This window comes from Bacillus rossius, chromosome 3, assembly GCF_032445375.1.
Source record: "Bacillus rossius redtenbacheri isolate Brsri chromosome 3, Brsri_v3, whole genome shotgun sequence".
Lineage (NCBI taxonomy): Eukaryota > Metazoa > Arthropoda > Insecta > Phasmatodea > Bacillidae > Bacillus > Bacillus rossius.
The window spans coordinates 61,460,299-61,484,113 of NC_086332.1; the positions used below are offsets into that span (position 1 = coordinate 61,460,299).

Below are 23,815 nucleotides of genomic sequence, written 5' to 3' on the forward strand. Positions count from 1 at the left end.
ATAAATCTTTGCCCTTTGTTTATGTTTCTTTTCCCACTCATATACTTTCTTTTTTCACTTGTGATAGATTTCTTCTTATTTTTTTTTTTGTTTTTGCAATGGCTTCTTTCTTGGGAGTTGTAGGTTTAGGATCATTAACTTTCAATGGCTCTGTGTTTTTTTTACCAGAGCTTCGAGTATTTCATGTTGAAGGACCAGGATTTGATTGAGCAAGGTAGGAAACTTTTGCTTTGTCATTTTTATCATCAGGATTACTGTTTTGTTACTGTTGTCCATTTCTCTTTCTTTCATAATACTTGATTTTCTGCTTAATTCCTTTATTTTCACATTTTTCATCCATCCTCTTCATTCGTGACTTGTAAGCATCCTCACGAGCTTGCTACAAATATTAAAGAGCCTTTCACAGTCAGATTTTTTTTGACTCCAAAAATTTAATTCAAATTACTGAACGAAAAAACCAATTAATTTTCTGTTCAATAAATTTGAGTCAATCACACATTCTGTATATTCCAACATCATTTCATTGAAGAAAGTGCTAATTTATTTGTAGAAGATTTTGATCACGTGGAAGAAACTTTAGAGTAAAAATATTGTAAATTAATTTTTATAAACATAAAACTTCAGGCATACCATGAATATTATTATTTGATTTTGTAAGACACAACTGTTTTACTTATGTCACTACTATCCCTTTTATGTCACTGCTGTTCCCTTTCATTAAATTTAACCAGGGGACAGCAGTGACTGGGACAGCAGTGACAATCTGGCAATTTTCTGCTCACAACAAAAGTAAAGTTATAATGAAAACATTGCAGGGTGTTTTTGAAAAATATACAAACACCTATTAAAACAACAAACAATACATTGGTTACTTAATGCAAAAACATACAATGGCAAAAGGGAGGACAGCTGTGAAACCATTAAATTACATTTAACTATTCGAATTCAACAAAATATTACATTTTCATACAGAAAATAACAACCCCACTGAACAAGCACTTTTCTCACAACAACATGGCTGCCACTCGGTCCATAGATAAGTAACATGCTGCACTCCTAGCCAGTCTTTTGAAAGCAATAACATTGAGGACAGCAGTGACATTAAAAAGTAATGGACTCAAATTTTCCTTACTTTTAAAAATAGTTAAAGAAATATATTGTAAAAAATAAGTAATTAGTTCTTTAATTCCATATTGAAATATCTAAAATAAAACTTAATTGTCATAATATAAAGAAAATAATTTAACAAAATTATGCATTTAAAGTTGTGATTCGGACAAGGGACAGCAGTGACACTTGTTACTACTATTATATGTAGTGGTGCACCGATATGACTTTACCGATTACCGATTCGATTACCGATTATGAGAGCAATAATCGGCAGATACCGATTCAGTTACCGATTATTATGAACAAATTTTTTTAAGTGTAATAATGCACACAAATTTTTTTATTCCCATGTGAATTTAATAACAAGATTAGGTAAAATTGAGAATACAGTTATAATAACAGTATAAAAAAATATAAAATACATATTAGTCATTGAAAGGGGAAATTAAATTAAATTCTATTTAAATATTTGTTATTGTAAACAACTTGAACTACAGTCTAATAATTGTAATTTACAATGGGTAAGTTTTTGTTGCGGAAAACTAGCATTATAATCGACTATCACATAAGGTTGCATCAAGAAATTACCGTTTAACAATGTAAACATGCTGCTTTATTTTGTTCACTTGAGTTTATAGAAAAATGTTTCCACACTTCACTTTTTTTCTCCCTACTCGCCATCTCACTATAATTATATAAAAATGACTAAAAACCAATTCTAGCACATGTGATTTTATTTATGTTATAAATACTTTTTCACTTTTCACGTCACATACAAATAACAAACGGATAATGTTACCAAAGACGCCCATAACGAGTTTGTAAAACGCAGTGATAAAAACTAGAAGGTATCGGGACCACGATTTTGAACCGCTACTACGACTCGAAAATATTGATTGTCATAGAATCCACTGCAACTGTTTGTGGTATTTTGATTGCGTGCCATCTATTTTACTTCTCTGGCTATACGTAATGTACAATGCCACTAAATAAAAGACGAAACGTAAATAAACGTGTAAGAAAAATGCATTTTTTATTGTTTGAGGCAATGAGATTTATTAAACTTAACGAAATATCTGTAATTATGATATGACGCAGTTAGATGAATTTTGTAATATATACAAATATTACCGTATTTCGTCCTAAAATGTGCAACAAAATATTACACGTTAAAAACCTACTTAATTACGCCGGGACGTAAATAATCGGCAAAGTAATCGTTAAGATAATCGCCGAATACGATTAATCGGTAAGTACCCATAATCGCCGATTACGATTCATCGGTATCCGCATCGGTGCACCACTAATTATATGTCAACACCTACATGTTTACACATAGAAGACTAACAGCCATATTCAATAGATTAACATATAAAACCTGAACATATTACAAGAAATCAAATAAAAATATTTTGGGGACTCAAAAGTCCAAGTTGGCAGAGAATGACCCTTATGTTAATATACCATTAGCATTATGTTTAAGTTCATTATGTCTTGAGTGATTAAATTATGAAGTGAATAATAAAAATATAAATAATAGTATCAAACATACCTACTTATGGTTGCTTTTAAAATTTAGTGTTTGTTTCCCACTGGATTCTGGAAAATTTAGTAGATGTGAAGGCCCTAGAAGTCAAGGAAAACTATGGTTAAGCGAAATAAAATTGAAAAATGTATTTATAATTAAGTTCAAACAATATTGTTCTCATTTGAAATTATTTTATTCCTACAATTTCCCTATATGGTAATTCATAAGGAAAGCATCATTTATGTTGGGGGGGGGGGGGGGGGGGATATAAATTTTTTTAAAATTTCAAACATTTTATAAAATAAAGTGTAATGGTTAGGTTAAGGTAGGTTAGATTATCTACATTTTCAAATGATGAGAATGGTTGGATTGGGTTACTTAGATGTATTATAAATACTGTAAAATTGTTAGAATGGTTTTTTATGTTAGATTAGTCACTGTAAAATTGTTTGAATAATTAATATATAAATAGGAAATGTTAATATAACTACCTTTTAGATTAGTTTTCAATGTATTCTTAATGTAGATATCCCAACCTAATCAACTTTTCTCGAAATTTGACACTATTTTTCTTGTACCTAAGCTAACCACATTTTAAAATGGTGAACTACTGGTAAACTGCTTGAAGTATTACAATGCCCTCTTAGAAGAAGACTGGAAGACAGTCAGAAAGTTAAAATAAAAATTATTTTGAATTTTTAAAATTTGAATGATCCTCCTTCAGATTTATCACTATGTTCATAGTCCTTCTGACTAGTTTTTTTAAGAAACCAATCTTATTTAATAATGACCCTTTGCAGCATAATCTAGCAACATTAGTATTCAATATAACTGTTTCAATATTGCTTTTTATTAGTGGTGCACCGATGCGGATACCGATGAATCGTAATCGGCGATTATGGGTACTTACCGATTAATCGTAATCGGCGATTATCTTAACGATTACTTTGCCGATTATCTACGTCCCGGCGTAATTAAGTAGGTTTTTACCGTGTAATATTTTGTTACATATTTTAGGACGAAATACGGTAATATTTGTATATATTACAAAATTCATCTAACTCCGACATATCAAGATTACAGATATTTCGTTTAGTTTAATTAATCTCATTGCCTCTAAAGCTGGGTTTACGATTGATTTCCTTAAGACTTATAACTTAACATCGAGCACACGATTAAGTCAAAACTACATTTTACAGTTTATGATTGACATAGAAGTCGTTAATTCCAACCAATCACAGCACAAAACACATGGTCGGCCATTGTTCGTAATGGAGAAGCAGGTTAGAAATAGGTTATTGACAATGTGATATCTATTTTTCGAAATGGATGATGATTATAAATTACAAATATACGAATTCTAACCAAAAATACTGCCTCGCTCGGTACAATACCAAGACATAAACTTCCGCCTGAAAGGTTCCGGTTTGTTGTGATTGGTCGCTTCCCTTAAGTCTTAACGAAAAATATAAAATATAACCATTTCTGTTAAGTCTTAAGTCATCATATGGTTCGCACACGACCCGTTAAAATTCACACACGACAATCATAAACCGTTCCACTAGTTTACATAGAGTCATATGGTAAGTACACGACTAAGTCTTAAGTCTTAATTCTTAATTTTCAATCGTAAACCCACCTTAACAATTACACGTTTATTTACGTTCCGTCTTTTGTTCTGTCTTTTATTTAGTGGCCTTGTACATTACCTATAGCCAGAGACGTAAAATAGATGACACGCAATCAAAATACCACAAGCAGTTGCAGTGTATTCTATGAGAATCGATCTTTTCGAGTCATAGAAGCGGTTAAAAATCGTGGTCCCGATACCTTTCAGAGTTTATCACTGCGTTTTACAAACTCGTTATGGGCGTCTTTGGTTACATAATCCGTTGTTGTGTTATTTGTATGTGACGTGAAAAGTGAAAAAGTATTTATAATTTTATACATTCAGTCAACATTAATAAAATCACATGTGCTAGAATTGGTTTTGAGTCATTTTTATATAATTAAAGTGAGATGGCGACGAGGGAGAAAAAAAGTGAAGTGCGGAAACATTTTTATATAAACTCAAGTGAACAAATTATAGCAACATGTTTACATTGTTAAACGGTAATTTCTCGATGCAACTTTATGTGATAGTCGATAATAATGCTAGTTTTCCGCAACAAAAACTTACCCATTGTAAATTACAATTATTTGACTGTAGTTCAAGTTGTTTACAATAACAAATATAAATAGAAGTTAATTAAATTTACTCTTTGCAATGATATAATAGTGTATTTAATATATTTTTATACTGTTATTATAACTGTATTCTCAATTTTACCTACTCTTGTAATTAAATTCATATGGGAATAAAAAATTTTGTGTGCATTATTACACTTAAAAAAATTATTTCATTATAATCGGTAACTGAATCGGTATCTGCCGATTATTGCTCTCATAATCGGTAATCGAATCGGTAATCGGTAAAGCCATATCGGTGCACCACTACTTTTTATTTTCCTTTAAAAAAAACAATCTTCTTCAATTACTTTTTAATTGGACGTACAAAATCATGCTCACAAACTAGAGGCTTACCAAAACAAAATATTTAAACAAACAAAACTAACTTATCTTTACTTCTGCCATTTTATAGTTTAAAATGTATGTCCCGACATATAGCTATTTTCAATAGTCACATCAAGAATTTATTTAAAAAAAATGGCTTTAAATGATGTGTGTAATACATATTAACCTTTGTTAACACAATTAACCCCATTTACCATTTTTAGTAGATAGACAAAGATATGAAGATGCATGGTGTATCACTCGTGTTTCTGCTTAATAGCGATACAATTGATTGTTGCTGTAGTAGAAAAACATAAATTCCAGAAATTAAAATATTTTCTTTTTGTAGTTTTTCTGCTGTGACATATAGTAGGTCATACCAAAATTGTGTCTTTTCAAATGTTTTGAAACTTAGAGGAATAACTTTTACATTTCTCAGGCAGTGTAGTTATGTAAAATTAACCCTACTTTAAGAAAACTGAGCAAATCAATAAAATTGCCACTGTCATTACTATACATGTGCTTAGTGCTTATTTAAAAATTTTACCCCTCCTGGAGCAATAAAGTAAGGCAGAAAGCAGACAAAGGACTGTGAAACACTAGTAGATAAGCTGAGATACTGAACATAGTCTTCACTTGTATCTATGGAGTTCTACTGAGGACATATTTATGGTGTGATCCATATTTGAGGGCAACCCTTTTGGTGAAAATAGATGCTACCCACATGCGGGGGCGACCCTTCGGAGGGTAAATACGGTAGCTGATTAGCTTGAAATATTGACAAACATCATTATTATAATGACGATTGTTAAGATGACAGTATCTGCTGATTCATCAATTGGTAATCGTATCGGCCCTGCGCTATTTAATACATATCTCATTGTATGCCAAATTGACATTTATATTTTCATTATTATGTGGTTTTTCAGGTGCTACACCAGGAACCAGTGGAACTGTGTCGGTTCCTGTTGGGAATGTAATGGAATCTTTCAACTTTGTCCCTACAAGTTCAGGCACTAAAAAGGCAGATAGCGATTTTGTAAGTGTTTCATCCGCTGTGTTTTGTCTAGAGACGTAAGAGACTGTAAAATCCATACAAAACTAAACAATTAATAATGATTCACTAGCGAACAACTCGATTGGCAGCAAGCGTGCACGATAGCACAACTTACCGCCATGATGGTTGAACAACTGTTGCTTCGTTGCCGGAAGCTGCAGGGCTACCCACCTTGGCAGGCAGCCAACTTGAAAACTTGGCGCTGCTAGCAAGCATAGCGGGAAGTTCAAAATTCCAACGTTTCCAACACTTTACACTAAATTAACACACAATATTTACAAGTTTAAACACACTGTATTGGCCTTTGGGCTACATTAGATACACATACTAAAATTATGTGTTTGGTTGACTTAAGAATTTGTTACATTTATTGGTATATTCTGTTTAAGTGTCACCTTATATTAGTAGCAAATTTATCATAATTTTTTGTTTAATGTATCACTTTCAAGACTTAATATTGATAGTAGTGAATTAAAGTTAACATTTATATCATCAGTTTATTTAATAAAAAAAATGGCAGGTTGTGTGGAGATTTGCCAATAATATTAAAATGATTAAATAATACAATACAATTAGTTCAGACTTTTTTATTCATAAATAAATTTTTTATGAATTTTATTGTATGCTTTTTTTTCTCTGATGTATAAATTTTGAGATATGATGTGAAATTGAAAACTTTTTATAAGTTAGGATAATTGTGAACACAAATGTCATCAGTCCCAGCCCTGACGACCAGCGGAACCAGAAATAGGTTGTGCCATCGCTATTTTTAAATTAGGATTTTATAAATACTGCTTTTTTGTACTCAAAATTATTTTCTGGATAAAATCACAGCATACATATTTAGGGTAATCATAGTTTTGAGTTTGTTTTTGATGATTGTTGTGGATATTTTTTTTGGCAATAATTATGTAAACATTTTAAACTCAATTGAAACCCTTTTTCCCCGAAGCTGTTATTTTGTCTGTATTGGTTTTACTTAACTTGCTTAATAGTGATAGATAAATCTTTTGAAACACAGTCAGTATTCATATTAAATTTTTGTTTCGGCAAAGATATCGTTTTGCGAAGATATCAAGAAAGAGGAAATGTGGAACTCGCTGGAGCTGAAGATTAGTGGAGAGAGTGGTTCGATCGTAACACTTTACGGGGGCGAGCAGAAGATCATCCCTGTGAAGTGCGATGGCGAGGATGAGATCAGGCATACCATCCAGTTTGGCGTGGCGCAGAGTAGCGGGGGCGGCCAGCAGTGTGACAAGGACTCCAGCTCTAGCTCCTCGTCGCTCACGGACCCCGCACCCCTCATCTGCACTCAGACGTTGCCCTATGACGACGCCTACCCACCGCTTTCCCAGATCAGCCAGACACTTGCTGATGGTACCTCCCATGTCAAGCAGCCAGATTCCAAGAAGGTAAGTTTGTGTGTGCCAGAATGTATTTTTGTGTATGGTCAGTATTTTATACTACAAGGGAAAGTCATTATGCAAGTCACAAAAAATAAGTAAAATATAATATTGTGTTAATTACATCAAAATAAATTTATATTTTTCAATATAATATCCACCAATATCTATGCTCTCATCTGATAATTTTATCAGTGCCTCAATGCCAGCTGCATAAAATTCTTTGGGCTGCTGTCTGAGCCACATTAAGATACATACACTGCTATTCTGTTGTACAGTCATCCAGCATCAGTGCTGTTTGAAATCTGAATGTCACAAGTGTAAATGCTATTTGGGCAATATGAAATAATATTCATAAAGATGGATGATACTGCCATCTATTAAATTTCTCGAAAAGTACTTGCTGCTACTTTGACAAATAATATCAATTTGTGAAACCTAAATAAAGATGTTGACTTAATAAATAAGTGATGACTAATTTTGAAAAAAATTACATTCAATTTAGATTTAGGAAAAAATTATTTTGATCATATTTAAAAAAAATCATATTTAATTTTAAATTATTTTTTCATTTAGATAGGCCAGTAATCGTAAATTTTGATTGTAATATCAAATATTCGTGGTGGATTCGAGGTATCAGTTGTGACAATCCAGACTTACATCTAGCTCAAAATTGGTCTAGATTAGTGATGGGTCGATTCCGATTCCGGAATCGGTCGGTTCCACCGATTCCAGTATAATCGTGGGATTCAGAATACAATGGTATTGGAATCGACCATGACCGATTCCTGCATTGTTTTTAAGTTTGCAAAATACATCTACGCAATGTAAGAAAATATTAAAATGCATGCAAATATAAATTTTAAACTACAATCGTTTTTTACGTTACTGATTTACGAATTACGGTGATTAACGTATTTATTTACTTGCACCGCCATTTTCCCTACAGTACAAATGCAGTATCTACTTTCCCGCTTTAAGCGAAAGCATTTTTCGTAAATTACGTTGCAGTAGCACTGCATTTAATAGTAAACCTTCAAAAATAAATAGACAAAACCATAAATGTTAAAAGAAAATTATGTAAATGTAAACGGCAAGTAAAATAATGTAAACGTTAACCATTTGATCATGGCAGCTACGCCCGTTGCCTGTAATTCTCCCTGAAGCCGTGACCAAGAACTGCTATGCCCTGCAAGCTATCAGAGCAGCCCGTTTCTAAGACCCCACCTTACGCGAGCAATTTTAGCCATGCCCAGGCCTCAGTTTCCCCAATGTCCCGGTACGTCCCAAGGCTCAGTAGAGCACATTTCCCACTGCGCCTGCAAATTTCCTCCCTGCCCCCCCCTGTACGACCTTTCTTGGGAACACTGCCCAGAGCTTTGACCGCTCCTTAACCCCGGGCAGGGACAACCTGTCTCAAGGTCTGGACACGAGTGTTCAAACGTACCACCCCTGACTTCTAGTGGCGGAGTTATAAACTACTCGAGTGCCACTGCCCCCTAGCTACACACTCAGCCAACACTCCCCTGTCCTCCTCTTCCAAACCACCAGAGTACTGTAAAAGTCTCCTCCATAAGCCCCATGCTTTCGAAGTAGCCTCTTGCGAGATATGTACGGGTCGACATCTTCTCGGTTCGGCCACTTTAGTAGATCGCGCTGCGAGTGGGTCCCAGAAGAAACGTCGAGATATCGAAGTCAGTATTTCTCGGCCTACCCTTCGGAAATCTTCGGAATCTTTCGGCCCGGAAGCCGAAGCATCCTCTCTTCCTTCCTAAATCAAGCTCCATTTTTAATTAAGCGTCACCTCGCTCTACAGGGGACTTCTTGCCGCGATGTCAGACTGACTACTTCGCGTCTCGCCCAGGCCTCAGCAAGATTCCACTTCTGCTATCGTACGAGAATGTAGTCGTCTCTTCAAGGGATGTTTTCCGTAAGTTAGATAGTAGTTCAATGTAGAAATTTTTATTTAATTATTTTTGTTAAACTTTAATAATTTTAATTGTGAGTGCTTCCGCGTCAACTGCACTTGTTCGGTACTGTCTTCGCTCACCTCCCGGCGGGCCATTTCCTGAGCACTAGGAGCAAAACCCTGTTTTGGTGAGTTTCGACAACATTTCTCTTCCCTGACCATCCCCGTTTTTGTGGGCATTTTTGCCCGTTTAATGACTCTGTGAAGCAGGTCTAATTCTTTTGGATTTGACTTGTTCACAGACAGGGTCCAAGAGCCTGGAGCTGACATGCCGTCCACAAACTCTTCCTTGTCCTCGGTGACCAAGGACTGCTACAGCGCCCTGGTAGCCCATCTATAGTATAAAACAACATCCTCGGCCTGTTAGTTTCAACCATCATACCTCCAAATTCTCCATGATGCCTACAGTGTGCCGGTTAGGCTACTACTTCGACGATCCTGAGATATCAAAAATTATATAACTACAGGACTTTAATGATGCTATGTGCCAAGAATTAAAATTTTGGGATTGTTTATTGATTATTTTTATTTTTTACTGTGGTGAAGAAAACATCTTAATATTTTGATTAGGACCGGTCCATATAGCAAATTTTACAGTATGCATATATTAGTCTAATTATGTATATTGAGGAATCAACTTCCTTACCTAACCCATGTATTTGTTATTAATATAATGTTTTGTTTACTCATGTTCTATCATTTATAAAAGGAAAATAAATAGAGGCACAGACATAGATGAAACTGCACTGGTTGTGATTTATGCATTTGAAACTTAATGACCCACAGTCTCCCAAAATGTTCCCAGGGAGTGTAGCAAGATACAATGACGAAAGAGCCTTCCCCTCCAACCCTCCCATTCAGCCTCCCCCTGGCTTCTTCCCCTTCCCCACAAGAAGTTCAGATATTTTGCTCCTCCCATCCACTAGCTGCAGCACGTGGCCAGTAGCCCAGTAGGCTAAAAAATTTTCTAGGGAGGCCCCTTAACACCAAACGACTGCAGTCAACAATTTAAAACTGAAAAGTCCAAAAATATTTATATATCGGCGCTGCCCAGACCACAGGTGTGGTCAGCTTGATTTCAAATCACTACATTATTTATTTTTGAGCCATCACCCAACTGCGACCTTTCGGTACCACAACCACACAACTTCAGGATGACCTGATTATCTCCATTCATGCAGGAGGTAGTTGGTCACGTGTCCCCCACATCTAATTACATGCAAGCTTAAAATACACTTTCAAATTTATGCCAATCAAAGCATTATTTGCAGTAAATAAAAACCTCTACGTATATTGAACTAGGGAGGGACTCTTTCTTGTCTGTCTTACTAATTATGATGAAATATTTACCATTAGTTCCCACAGTGGTGGTGTGTGGGAATGGTGATGCCCCTTGAAGTAACACCGTTTGATTTGCGCGATTTTGTAGTAACGATGCCAGTAAATTATGGCATGATTTGAAGTAGTGCTATATTTTTTAATGTGACTTTATTTCCGTGCGCACATTGTATAGCATTAAGAAAAAGATTACCTTTCCCACAGAATAAACATTTTGTTAACATTACGGATCATGAACTAAAGAAGTTACAGATATGTACAAAAAAATATCCGGGACAAAAATTGAAGATTCCAAAAATTGGTTTCGGGTCAGTTGTTTTAAAATAACAGAAACCTGAACTGATAAATTTGGGGACTGCACAGGCCTCTCCAGGTAGTAGTATCAATAAGTGGACACCCTTGGCCAACTCTAAAAAGTTTCCAACCACTGTTCCTTCTCAACTTACTGGCATACAAAATTAAAAAAATGTTACACAATAACATTTTGTTTATTTGTTGCATTAAAATTTTGAAGGCTAAGGCAGTCTACAAAACTGGCAATCATTATTTGTGATGTGTGTAGGCAGAAGGTGATGTTTAGAGGTTGAAACGAGTGCTTGTTGCAGGGTCCGGCGGAACCAGGTGGTGTGAATCTGCCGTGGCAGAAGCTGCTGAAGATCCCTTCGCAACACATGTTGGTAATAGAGAGGATGCATTCTGGGGCACGGAGGTTCGTTGTTCTGGACTTTGGCAGTCCTGTGCTGCTCACAGACTTGCTAATTCCTGCCTGCTCAGACCTCGTCTCCCTCTCCATTGACATCTGGTGCCATGCCGAGGAAGCAGATGGCCAGCGACTAGTCGTTGCCTCGGACATTGGCATCAAGTCCTTAGTCCTTAGTGACCTGCAGCCACCTCCTGTATGCCGCTTCCTTAAGGTAATCAAATTTGATATTTCACTTTCATTGAGGTGGATTCTTATTAGCTTACACCATTCTTTATGTAAACTTAAATTTTCTGTCATTTTATTTCTTGTGTTGTTTGTATATTGTGTAGTGTAATGCTCATGAAATACGAATTTGTGGTATTGTGCATCATTTCCCCCTAATCTTTTGTGAAGTGTCAGCGGTACCACTACACTAGTGGTTTCGGTTTTCTTTAATGTATAAATATTTTAATTACTCAAGTAATACTTATTAATTGTAGCTTCTTGTATTAGTATTAATTTGAAAAAAATTCTCAAATATATGCTTATATATGTCTTAGCTAAAACTAGACTCAATTTTTTTCCATCAGTTATAATAGTAACAACTATTTCTAATATTCTTCAAATATTAGTTATTGACACAAATTATATTAAGTATTACTTCAATATTTTTTAATTCTTGTTTACAAAAATAATTAAAAATAACAGTATTGAGAAATGAAAAAAATTTAACTGATACATTATAAAAATGTTTTATCTGTTACTACATGTTCACTTTAGTTTTTTTTTGTTTCATCATTGTAAATATTGAAGGTTTTTTAAAATAAACTGTAACACGTATATTTTCACTTAAATAATTTAAGTGAAAATATACGTGTTACAGTTTATTTTAAAAAACCTTCAATTGTTTGTGAACGTGTGATTATAGGCCAATAATAAAATTTGAAATTGCTAAAATCAGAAGGAAAAAAAGTAGTCTTATCTTCATAACAGTATGTGTGAAATGTGTTTTTCTTGGTGGGTTTTATTGTTAGTGACTAAATTTTTAAAGTGGTGTACCAATTTGATAATCTTATCTAATAAATTTTTTGACTTTTGTCTTACACATTACCAACATGTATAAGAACTTCAAAATCACATATCTTTGGTGTACTAAACTAAAAGAACCGCAATGAAAAATCATGTAATGAAAAATTAAATAGATTGAGCTAAACATTTCAACAAAATAGAGGTTACTAGAGACCATGAAAGGTGATGTGAAGCAACAGGAGCATTGTGGGAATGAATGTGAGTGGCAAAAAGGAAGCACCCTGAGAAAACCCACTCACAGCAATGTCTGCCATGTTTCCCAATTACAATAAACCATAGTTCATCTTTGCATCAAATCAACCCTTTGCTTTGTGGGAGATAGGTGATCTTACCACTCAACTACCGTACACGGTGGACTTGATAATGACATGAGAAAATTATGCTTTTGAGGTTACAGCAACAAACCGTACAAGGTCAGCTGAAAATTGAACACAAGTATCACAATTACTTATTGACATACATTTAACAGGTGTTAAAAATAGTATTTTGATAGCATTTAACAGTTTAAAAGGTGTTAGTTTAATTCTGTATCATGTAAATCTTTAATTTTGTAGTCCATGCCAGTGTCCTGATTTGTGAAAATAATACTCTAGTTTGTGAGATTGATACTGTGTAGTCACTAGGAACTATGATGAATGAGTCCATCTTAAAAATAAAACAAATCCTTTTGTTATTACTTTTTTTATGCTTTGAATTTTTAATTAATCTGGTGACATATGTACAAAACAATCTTCTTTAATATTCTATATTTAAAATTGAAATTGAAATAAATGGAAATATTACATTTTCCACAGTGATTGTCCAATTACCACCAGCTTTTGGAAATTTAACAACAAAAAAAAAAAAAAATACTCTAGCTGAAATTTAAAGAGCTGGACAGTGTAATTGATGGGAAGTTTAACATTGGTTGTTTATATTGTAAATTTAATTTTTTTGAAGTTTTCTGTATGTGAAGTGTAGATTTGCATCTCCAAGAATCTGCTTAAAATTTAAAATAAACATTTTAATGTCAGTTCAGGACCTATTAGACTTTTGTGTGTTTAAAAAATGAACCAGATTACCACAATTGGAAGGTACGGAATGAATACAACTCGGTGCAAGATTCCTGTTGGCTCTTTCTACGGCCACGTTGTTGTCCTGCCTGGTGAGGGGGATTCAGAGTCCTGTAGTGTTCAAGGAATCAGTGACTCCAACATGCAGGTCAGTGCGCACTTACATAATTCATGTTACTGAATCATGATAGTCTGGTGAAGGGCATTGTAAAATAGAATTTATAGTTATTGCTTTTAACTAGGGATGGGCCAGTCAAATCCCAAAATCTTTGAATCCCACAAAATCTCCAGTATTCTAAAGATTCTGTATTAGAGGAAAAAAAGTTTTGGAATTTTAGGAAAAAGTTTATAAGAAAAATATTTGATGAAAATTAGTAAATTAAAAACATTGAATCCTGGCAAGCTCTTAACTTTACTAGTCTTATTTATGTTTTTACTTATTCTAAAACTATTCCCTATACAGTACAACCCTGTTATAACATTCTCCAAGGGACCAACATAAAAAAATGTTATAAGCAGGAAAATGTTATAAGCAGGAAATCATCTTCACTTTGTAAAAATTACACGTTGATTGATTAAATTAAAAAGTATAGGTAAAACAACACAAAATACAGGAGTATTACACTAAGTACAGCAATAGAGTGGAAAATTGGTTAATTTTATTTATAGATAATACCTAATAATATGCTAAAGAAAAAAAAAATGTTTTGTACAATACAGTTCAGAGTCGAAACAGAAATATTCAACTCTTTTGCAATCAAAACACACGTTTTGTTGGGGTTCCTGTCCACTTGGTTAATAAACTGAATTTTTTCAGCTACAGAATATATTTTCGCTTATATTTATCGGCCATCATAACCGTACAAAAACCTGAATAAAATTTCAATACGGCGTATTTTAATTAAATACGACCGTGACTACAATAAGTAAAAAAATAATAATAATTACGGTAAAGGTTAACCACAAACAAAAGCCGTGAATATATCCATAGAACAGTTAACCATCTCAAGGTGTTAAACCTTTGAAACAAAAACCAGCACCATAGAGTATAGTAGCACTGTTTCCGACCATGTATCAGTGCACAAAATGTGCATCATAAGTATAAAGGAACAAGTCATAGGCTAACAAGCGCGAACAGGACGCCATATTGATAGTCGATCCGGTGCAAGTTGTGGAGTGCGTGTGTACCACGTCTATGGTGAACTACTCAAATGTAAACATCTGATGTTTGTATATGCGTGCTGTATTTTCTAGCTATGGTTTCGCTCTAAATTATGACTTTGAAGGAAGGGATACCGCAAATTGTGGCAGTTATCAAAGTAAATTTGAACGTTAAAGGCGGGAATGTAGAAGTTTTAATATTGTTATAGGCGGGAAATTAAAGCATTGTGATAAATGGAGAAATGACGGGACCATGAAATTATGGTGTTATAGGCGGGAAAATGTTAAAAACGGGAATGTTATAACCGGGTTGTACTGTATTATTCTTTTTATATAAATTTATTAAGTAAATTATACATATTATGCAATCATCGGGAAAACTTTGTTCATGAAACAAATATGAATGTATAGGTTGCCATTAGAGCTGCAAGAACAAAAATCCTGATGTATTTAGAGCATGGCTACAACAAAAAAATTGAAAATACCAACTGCTTTAACTGCAAAGAAATCTTTGTGATAGACATTTTTTAATTTACTTAAAATCAAGTTTTTAAAATTGAACTAAAAATAATAATGCAATAATATGGGGCTTCACATAACGTAAATTACTTTTACTGTTTCCCCTGCAAAGCGATCACATGAAACGCATTTCCGTATAAATGTTTGGTACCATAAATTTTTGCAGCCACACGCATTAAGTTGGTATTGGAATTCCTGTTCATGAATAAATTGTAAAAGTGTACAAAGTTACACAATATTGCACATTTAAATTTTTTTTTAACTTCAAATTCTGTGGATTAGTATATTGTTAAATTATTTTATATTTATGATTACGTTTAAAAAATTAAATTTTCCAACCTCCATTAGTATATTAATGTTTTTTAAGCAACTGATCAATTGACAAACATGACAAAAATGCTAAAAATAAGCGTTAAAAAGAGGTATTTTCTGATTTTAAACTGAAAACTAAGAATGTTTGTGATTAGACTAAACATAATTATTAGACCTGTATGAATATCAGATTTTTAGTTTGAATCAAATACGAATATCATATTACCATGTTTATGTTTTATCGCATAATTGTTGCATATTTTATACTAAAATCAAGTTTGAAAAGTAGGGATGCGACGTTTATGTGAGAAACAAGAAAATTTTTAGTTAGGTAAAGTTATTCATAAAAACAGAACCCATTCATGGAAAGTATGTTTATTTAAAAAGTATAAAAGAGCACGCCAAACAATTTAAATTAATAAGTCATGCAACAAAAACCGTTTTTCATCTTTAAATAAATCTCTGATCCGAATGCGAGCCTGAACGAACGCATAACTATCGTCGTAGTACACACCACTGGGGATCTTTTAGATTTCACAATGATATTAGAAATAAACAGAAACAAGGTGTGATTCCGTCTGAATATAATCACGTCACATTTATTTTAGGAAAATTTATAACAGATAGAAAAGTTATTAACATACAATTTCAATTACTTAATTAATTAGCTCTCAGGTATATTTGAAAGAATATGGGTAGACCCGAATTTAAATTATACAAAGGTTTCATTAAAAAAAATACATAATCCAATAAAAAAATACAAATATGTTTAAACTATCCCAGTATATATACTTAAAGTCCAGAAATTATGTTTTTATGATGAACTCCGTCTGACGGCGTAATTTAGGAAAGTTCAAAAAAAGGTTGAAAGATACAGTAGCACCGGAGGTAGGGGCTTCGTTCCCCGGAGATCACGCGGGAACATGATGCCAGGGTGCCTGTGTGCTTTTGAGGAAGGGAGATGAAAATGCCAATTCGGCATCCGGCTCTCGGACCCTGTCTGCGAACAGTCCGAATCAAAACTGATCAGAACTTGTACACAGACAGTATAAACTGGGCAGAGAATGCCTGCAAAGTTAAGGGGAGGTTGGGGAAAGTCGCGGATCGTTACTCACCGGACAGGGAAGTTGGCTTCTATTTACCGATGCGTCGCCAGCCAGGAACTGGATCCTGTGAATACGCGGCTGGGCGCGGATGTTTCCACCATTTCAAAAGAAATTATTTAAAAGAAAACTAACTATTACACTTTGTACTGTGCAGACGGACTAAACTACTTAAAGCAGATTACAGGGATAGCATCCCTTATTTAAGCGACTACATCGTCGGTTGCGGCCGGATGGAAGTCTTGCAGTGCGTTGATCCGCCGATAATCACAATCGGTCCGTCTGCAGTCGTGACGCGAAGCGTCTCGCGAAGAACCGCGTCTCATAATTAAAAGTAAAGGTTCAATCAAAAGTGGAGGGGAGGGACTGGGACGTCCGGACCGAAAGGTTCCGAAGTTCCCCGAGTGGGCATCATAAAAAACTCTGACTTTGATGTCTCTAAGTTGGTAGCACTGGCCGATATTAGCGCTACCTGTTGAGGTGTGTCTGAAATAAAAAAAGAATCAACTCGCCCAAGACATCTGCTTAAACCAGGGGTTAATTGCGCCGTCAGGTGCTGCACTCTGGCGGCCAAGATAAGAAGTTACTGTTTCTGCCGCTAGATGTCGTGGGGTGGTCCATCTTTGCACACACATTTTTTATGCAAGTCGTCCTTGACGCCGGCCAACGCTTGGCGGGGTTTACGACCGGTCATTGGTCCTGGACTAAATTCTGAGAACCGGAGTGAGCTGGGAGGGGTGGGGGTGCAACGAGGCTGGGAACGAGCGTCCTAGTCGTGACTTTCGAGGAGTGAACCTAAGACGTATTCGTGACGGTAAAGGCTATGGTCAGCTCGTCTCTGAGAAATGGTAACAACTCGTCCAGAGCTGTTGTATGCAGTTTTAGTCATGAAGTGAAGTAACGTTACAGGCCTGGGACGTGCCTGTAAGCAAGGGAAATGTCAAACGGGCTGCCAACAAAGTCTTAGATCTGCAAAAGATCAGATACGTCTCTGGGAAAGGTGCTTCTGTCTACTGGCACAAAGTTTAACTAAGTAGAGTACACCAGCCTAACAAATAGTAAATCACCCAAAGTAACCAAATCATAAAGCAAAATAAAATTTCCAAAAATATTTTAAAATTATATTAAAAATTAAAAAAAAAAAGTGTCGAAATACCAAATTTCCGGCACAAGTGCGGGCCATCAATTTAGTTAACTCGGCACTCGGCAGAGAGCGCGTGTTGCATGCAATCGGCGAGATATCCATATTCGACTACGTGTTCGCGCTCTATACGGGAAGCAGCATAACCAAACATGAATGTGCCAACTAGCGCTGGCTACATTTTTGTAAGTGGTACACCGTGGCAATGCAAGCAAACAAATAAAGGTTATAAAGTTTAAAAAGTCTTTAAAAGAAAATTTACACATCAGAATCTTCGTATTTACGTTAATTAAATAAGTGGTAATGTCAGAATATATATTTGATTTCTACTTTAAAATACATCGTTTTATACGGAAAAAATACCCACACAAAGCGCTTCGAATCTATTAGCGGGACCAAAAACATCATGCGACGTTTACGCGAGAGGGTTTTTTTAATCCAAATTTTGACGTCCTAAAATATAGGTGCGACAATTATGCGATAAATGGGGGTATTCGTAAATACGAACATTATTTTTGAATAGCAAGAATGAGAATTGGGATCCCTTTAAAAAAAATTTGATATCATGTAACATGTTTGGAAAATTAGACAAATAATACTAAATTGGAAAGTTGGTTAAGTTAAGTCGGGTACAATAATTTTTAGAAAAATGTTTGTTGAAATATTTAGATTATGAAATAATTTTTTTTAACTATGCAGCTATCCTAACTTAACCTAACCAACAACCAAACTTTAATTTTAGTTCCTATTAACCTTATTTTCCACAACCTTTTACTCTACATATTGATTAGTGATGGGTTGGTCCCGGTTCTTGGTTTCGCTGGTTCTCAGCAAATTAGCCGGCATCGAGAACCGTAAATGTAATGTCGGTATTGGTAGCGTAACCATAGAAAGCATAACAGCTAAACCTTTCCTGGTGAAAATAACAATAGACTCCCATAGACTCCTGATAAAACGCAGCAGTGTATTGCCAGTGACCAACATGCACACTTTTGTTTACTTTACTTTACTTTAAAAACCCCATGTGTCAAGAGAATAGTTGGTAAATCTTTTAAAATTGCAGGTTTCACCGACATAAGGCCATCTCTCCCTCCCTTCCTTCCTTCCCCGCCTTGCTCTCCCGCTAACCCGCCCCTATTAGAAATAAAACTAGATTAATCTGAGAGTATGTATTTTCATTAATAAAAATGTAAAAAACATGACATTTTAAAATTTAATTAAAGTAGGTTGTGAAAGTAAGTATATGAACTGTAAATTTAGAAACATGAATATTGTGTCACAACTTGGAAAAGTGGCTCTTGAGTGCAAGGCTATTGGGATGGAGTGAGTCCACATTATCAGATATGCGAGTTTGTTTTTAAAATTATATTTGTTCTAACTGGAGTGGATTCCTCTCCGAAACAAGTTAATTATAAATTATAATAAATATCATACAATGTAAATTCTTTAATTTTAACTGTAATCTTTATTCTCCTATATTGTGTGTGGGTACCTGAACAGTTTATCGACAACACCATAGGAAATAACTGGATCAACTCAGTTCTAAGTTACATTTCTTTTTTTTAAATTTTTTTTATGCATGCATATATATATTTATATATATTTAAACTGTCTGGTTTGAAGCAACTAGCACATTAAAATTACAATTTTAAGGCACAGACATTAGAAAACCTTTTATTTTGTGGCATTGTGTACATTAGTGGTGAGATACCTAGTTTTGTGCTACAGACACAGCTGATGCTCCTGTCAGCATTGTTTGAAGACACGCACTGTCGCTACAGTCTGGCATGCGCCAAGTTACAAGACCTTCTATCGCCACTACTCAATGCAGAGACTCCAAATGTCGTCAACATGTATCACTACCTACAGAAAGACAAGGAAATCGATAAGATGTATCCCAGTGCTGATACTCAGAAGATTTTGGTCGCCTATCAGGTATGTGACAAATCTTTTGTGATTTGTGAAAATTTGTATGCAGAAAAACATAATGTACCTGTGGAAATCAATCAAAATGTGTATGTGTTTTGTTTGTAAACATAAAATGTGTTTGTTATGTAATACAGGAATCTTGTATTTTTACTAATGAGAACTTGCAATTGGGCTGCTTACTTTTTGGAGTTACAGTATCAGTGGAATGATTGGTAACAAATATTTTGCTGATGATATTACGTTGGGTGTTAAAAAGCAAAGAGATTATAATATTGTGTTAATATTTTGTGTGTTAGTAATTTTAGTGTGTGTTGGCCTAACATATATGGGTTGAACACATAATTTAACATGCATAATTACCCTTAACTAAAATTAGTTGTGGCTTGTTACTGAGAAACCTAGATTTCGATATAGGTTCCGATAATTAATATTTTCCCATCTGATACCTGATAACCAATATTTTTTATGCTTTTGAAAAATATTCAATCAGTAAATGTGCATTGAATAAACTAGTGTCAGCAATTTTCTAGGAACGAATGTGTAAAGCTTAAAGACCTATTGAGAAGTCAATTTTTAACATTATTATGTGTCCATTAAAATCTCTCTAACTAAAATTTTTATTGGACTGCACATGTCTGTTAATTATAGTAACTACAAACAAGAGTTTACCAGTAGTACCTGTAAACATTTCTCACCAGATATTACAGTTTACGAAATTTTGTCTACTTTGAGTTCTGCCTTTATTTGGAACCATGCTTCATGTTAACTAGGGTTAACTGAATCTTTAGTTAGAGCCAGAAATAACAGAGCATGAACTTTGATAATGGGGATAGACAGTATCCACAAATGAGGCCGTGTAGGCATTCTCTTGCTGTTGGGTACTTAAACTGGTTGGCAAGTGGTTTGTAGAAACACTTGCCGATGATGATGATGTTACACAGGGTTTTCTATTAGGTATTTGATACTTTGTTGCCACAGCGTCTCCATACATACTGGTCCAGAATCAATCAACACACACTACTCACATGTGATGTTGTTTAGCAGTGGGCGGTTGACTGTGGCCTTTAGCTAGGCAGATACTACTCGATGGTATGGCTCCCGTTCGCTAGTCCTCCGATCTTGTGCTGTGCGAGGGTAGCCAGACATCTTGGTGGTCAGCACTGCAAGAACGGGTCTCGGCACTATAGGGGGTTGGTGTGGTGAACAAACTCTGCTGCTTCTGGGTTTTTCTTCTGGTGTCCTCCAAACACCACCTGCCTTTGCAGGGCCAAAGGAAGGCCTTGTATTCCATTCCTGTGGACCCAAGGCAACTGTGGTTCAGTGTGCACTTGACCAGCCTGGGAGAGGGGGTGGGCTGGGGGTACTAACCGGTTGGGCGGGCTCAGGCCTCTTAGTTGGTCCTTAGCGTGGTTGCCCTGGCAATGGGCGGGCGATACGACTTTGAGCGGGGGAAACAGACAGTTCATAGGGAAATTTTACAATTATTTAGGGATATGCGATCCTTGATTTTCAGTTCGGTTCGAATCCGATTCGAATCCAATTCGAATCCCTGGCAATATTTGAGATATGAATCCGATTCCGAATATTAAGCACAGAATAATTAAAAATTACTGATTAATTTAAAAATAATGTGTTCTCTTTTTTTTCTAACTGTAACTACTGGCAATTATTTATTACACTAAGATTGAAATGTTTATAATTATGTAAACTTAATTAATAATAAACACTTTAAAATATGAAAACCAAAACATATTCGATTCTCCAACTCAATCGTAATAAACTACACGCCACAGGGAAATCTCAGTTTTATAAATGTTTTAGCAAACGAAACCAATTTTTCCTCCAATAAATAGCCAAGATGTTTATTTCTTGTAGGTATGTATGTAATTGTTTTTGGTTTATAGTTTGCTATATGACAAAATTCGTAATTATAGTTTAAGCTCTCGAAATCTCGAAATTCTTTTAATGTCACTGTGTTAATTATTTAATTTAAATATCTTTCTTTGATACATCATATTATAAATACTTACGTAATAGTAGCCTAATTTTATTTTTCACTACTAGTATTTTTGAGCCGTATTAAATTAATTTATAACTTTTGTGAATATTTTTTAATACTGTTTGAATCCATGTACGTACAACGATTCCGGGTTCGGGTAATTGTGAATTCGAACTGTACCCGAAAATATCGCGTACTCTCACATCCATACAATTATTTTTATTATATATATATTAAAAAAGACACCTATGCAGAAGTTTTCTTCATGACCACAGCTTGACTTTCCTCAATTCTTAAACCTGGGTATATGTTACCTTTCAAACCAATGAGAAACTGCATAGAAAAAAAAAACTTTCCTATCCTGTAGCTAACATAACTGTGTTAGAGTGTAAAATCAATGAATAAATGGCAGAGTTATAAGTTATAATTAGTGATGGGATTTTCGATACTTCGATACCTCGATACCTTCGATACTTGATGGTATCGCAAAGTATCGAGTATCAAAACTGTAAGTTCGAGAAATTTTTTCGATACCGGAATGCTTGTTCATTTGTATTGAATTAAGTTTTGAGTCGCTATCGTACAAAATACAACTACAGTAGAACCTTGATGATACGTTCCCGTTTCATACATTTTCCCGTGTCATACGCCGATTAATTTTGGTCCTGCCGAAAGTACTATATTTACAATGGTTTACTTTCCCGGAACATACACTTATAAAATCATTAATTTCCAATTTCATACGTTTTTACGAAGCGGAAAAAACCTAAAATTCACAATTTTTTTTGTTATATTCTTCCTGATAAACTATGTTTTAATGCTTATATTTTGAAAAAGTTTCATTGTTTACCTTTCCAAACGTAAGAAAATAACTTTATCACACCATATATATGGATAGTATCAGGAAGACTGTGCACTTCACTAGTATCATCTATGGCCAGCACCAAGCGAGACTAGGCAAACTAGCAATGATTATGAAAATGGTGCACGCGCTTTACCAAGGCACGGATCTCATATTTTGTGCATTCATTAATCTTTGAACTGAATATACCCGTTTGTTATTGTTATCTTACGATCGGATTGTTTTGTTTTGTATTTTACATTTCTCAAGTTAACATTTTATTGAAAATTGTTCTGTTGCATAAAGTTGTTTGTAAAATGAAACAAACAAGCAAAAATTTCTGATTTTCTTTTTATAATAGCCTATTTTTTTAATTTTGAATTTTGGCTTGAAATCCCCCCCCCAAACTCTTCTTTTCAAGAAAGGACTTCATAACATTTTGTAAATAAAGCCACTGTTTCTCATATCAGCTTTACTTGATTATGGACTTTATTTTACATTTCTGGTGGTTTTATTATATGTATATATAATGATGAATTTATATCTTTCATTAATATAATACAATTATTTACACATTATGTATTTAAGTTTAATCTGACATTGTGCTGGTATGCTAAATTGAAAATTTTTTTATTATTGCCATTCCCTTTTCATACACTTTCCCGCATCATACACCATTTTTGTGCCCTCCGTTGAAACGTGTATGACAGGGATTCTACTGTACTAGAACAGCTTATTAGCGCGAACTATCATTGTTTGCGGCAATTTTATTTAAGAGAGCGCTATCTTTATTTACATTTGTTCGCGGTAAAAAAAAGTTTACTGGAAAATAAAGGGCTAACTCTCTTGAAGATAGTTTGTATTGCACTTCTATTATTGATATTAATTTTTATACTCAAGTCTTTAAAGATGTTTGCAGTATGTATTTTTGTAATAAAGAGGGAATTTATATAGTTTAAAACTAATTTATGTTATTTGTTGTAATTGTTACTTAATGGGAATATATTTTTCCCTGTTGTATCGAAAGTA

At 34.5% G+C, this 23,815-nt stretch overlaps 1 protein-coding gene across 5 annotated transcripts in view; it reads left to right on the top strand.

The window, feature by feature from the left end:
• The window catches only part of LOC134530772 (baculoviral IAP repeat-containing protein 6), a 328,951-nt gene that overhangs the window by 111,196 nt on the left and 193,940 nt on the right, over positions 1 to 23,815 (top strand). For all 5 annotated transcript variants that reach the window (XM_063365948.1, XM_063365949.1, XM_063365946.1 and 2 more), the window contains exons 18-22: positions 6,121 to 6,230; positions 7,304 to 7,660; positions 11,564 to 11,872; positions 13,786 to 13,929; positions 19,746 to 19,952. In XM_063365948.1, the coding sequence (XP_063222018.1) occupies positions 6,121 to 6,230; positions 7,304 to 7,660; positions 11,564 to 11,872; positions 13,786 to 13,929; positions 19,746 to 19,952 (1,127 nt within the window). The remainder of the gene's footprint in view (positions 1 to 6,120; positions 6,231 to 7,303; positions 7,661 to 11,563; positions 11,873 to 13,785; positions 13,930 to 19,745; positions 19,953 to 23,815) is intronic.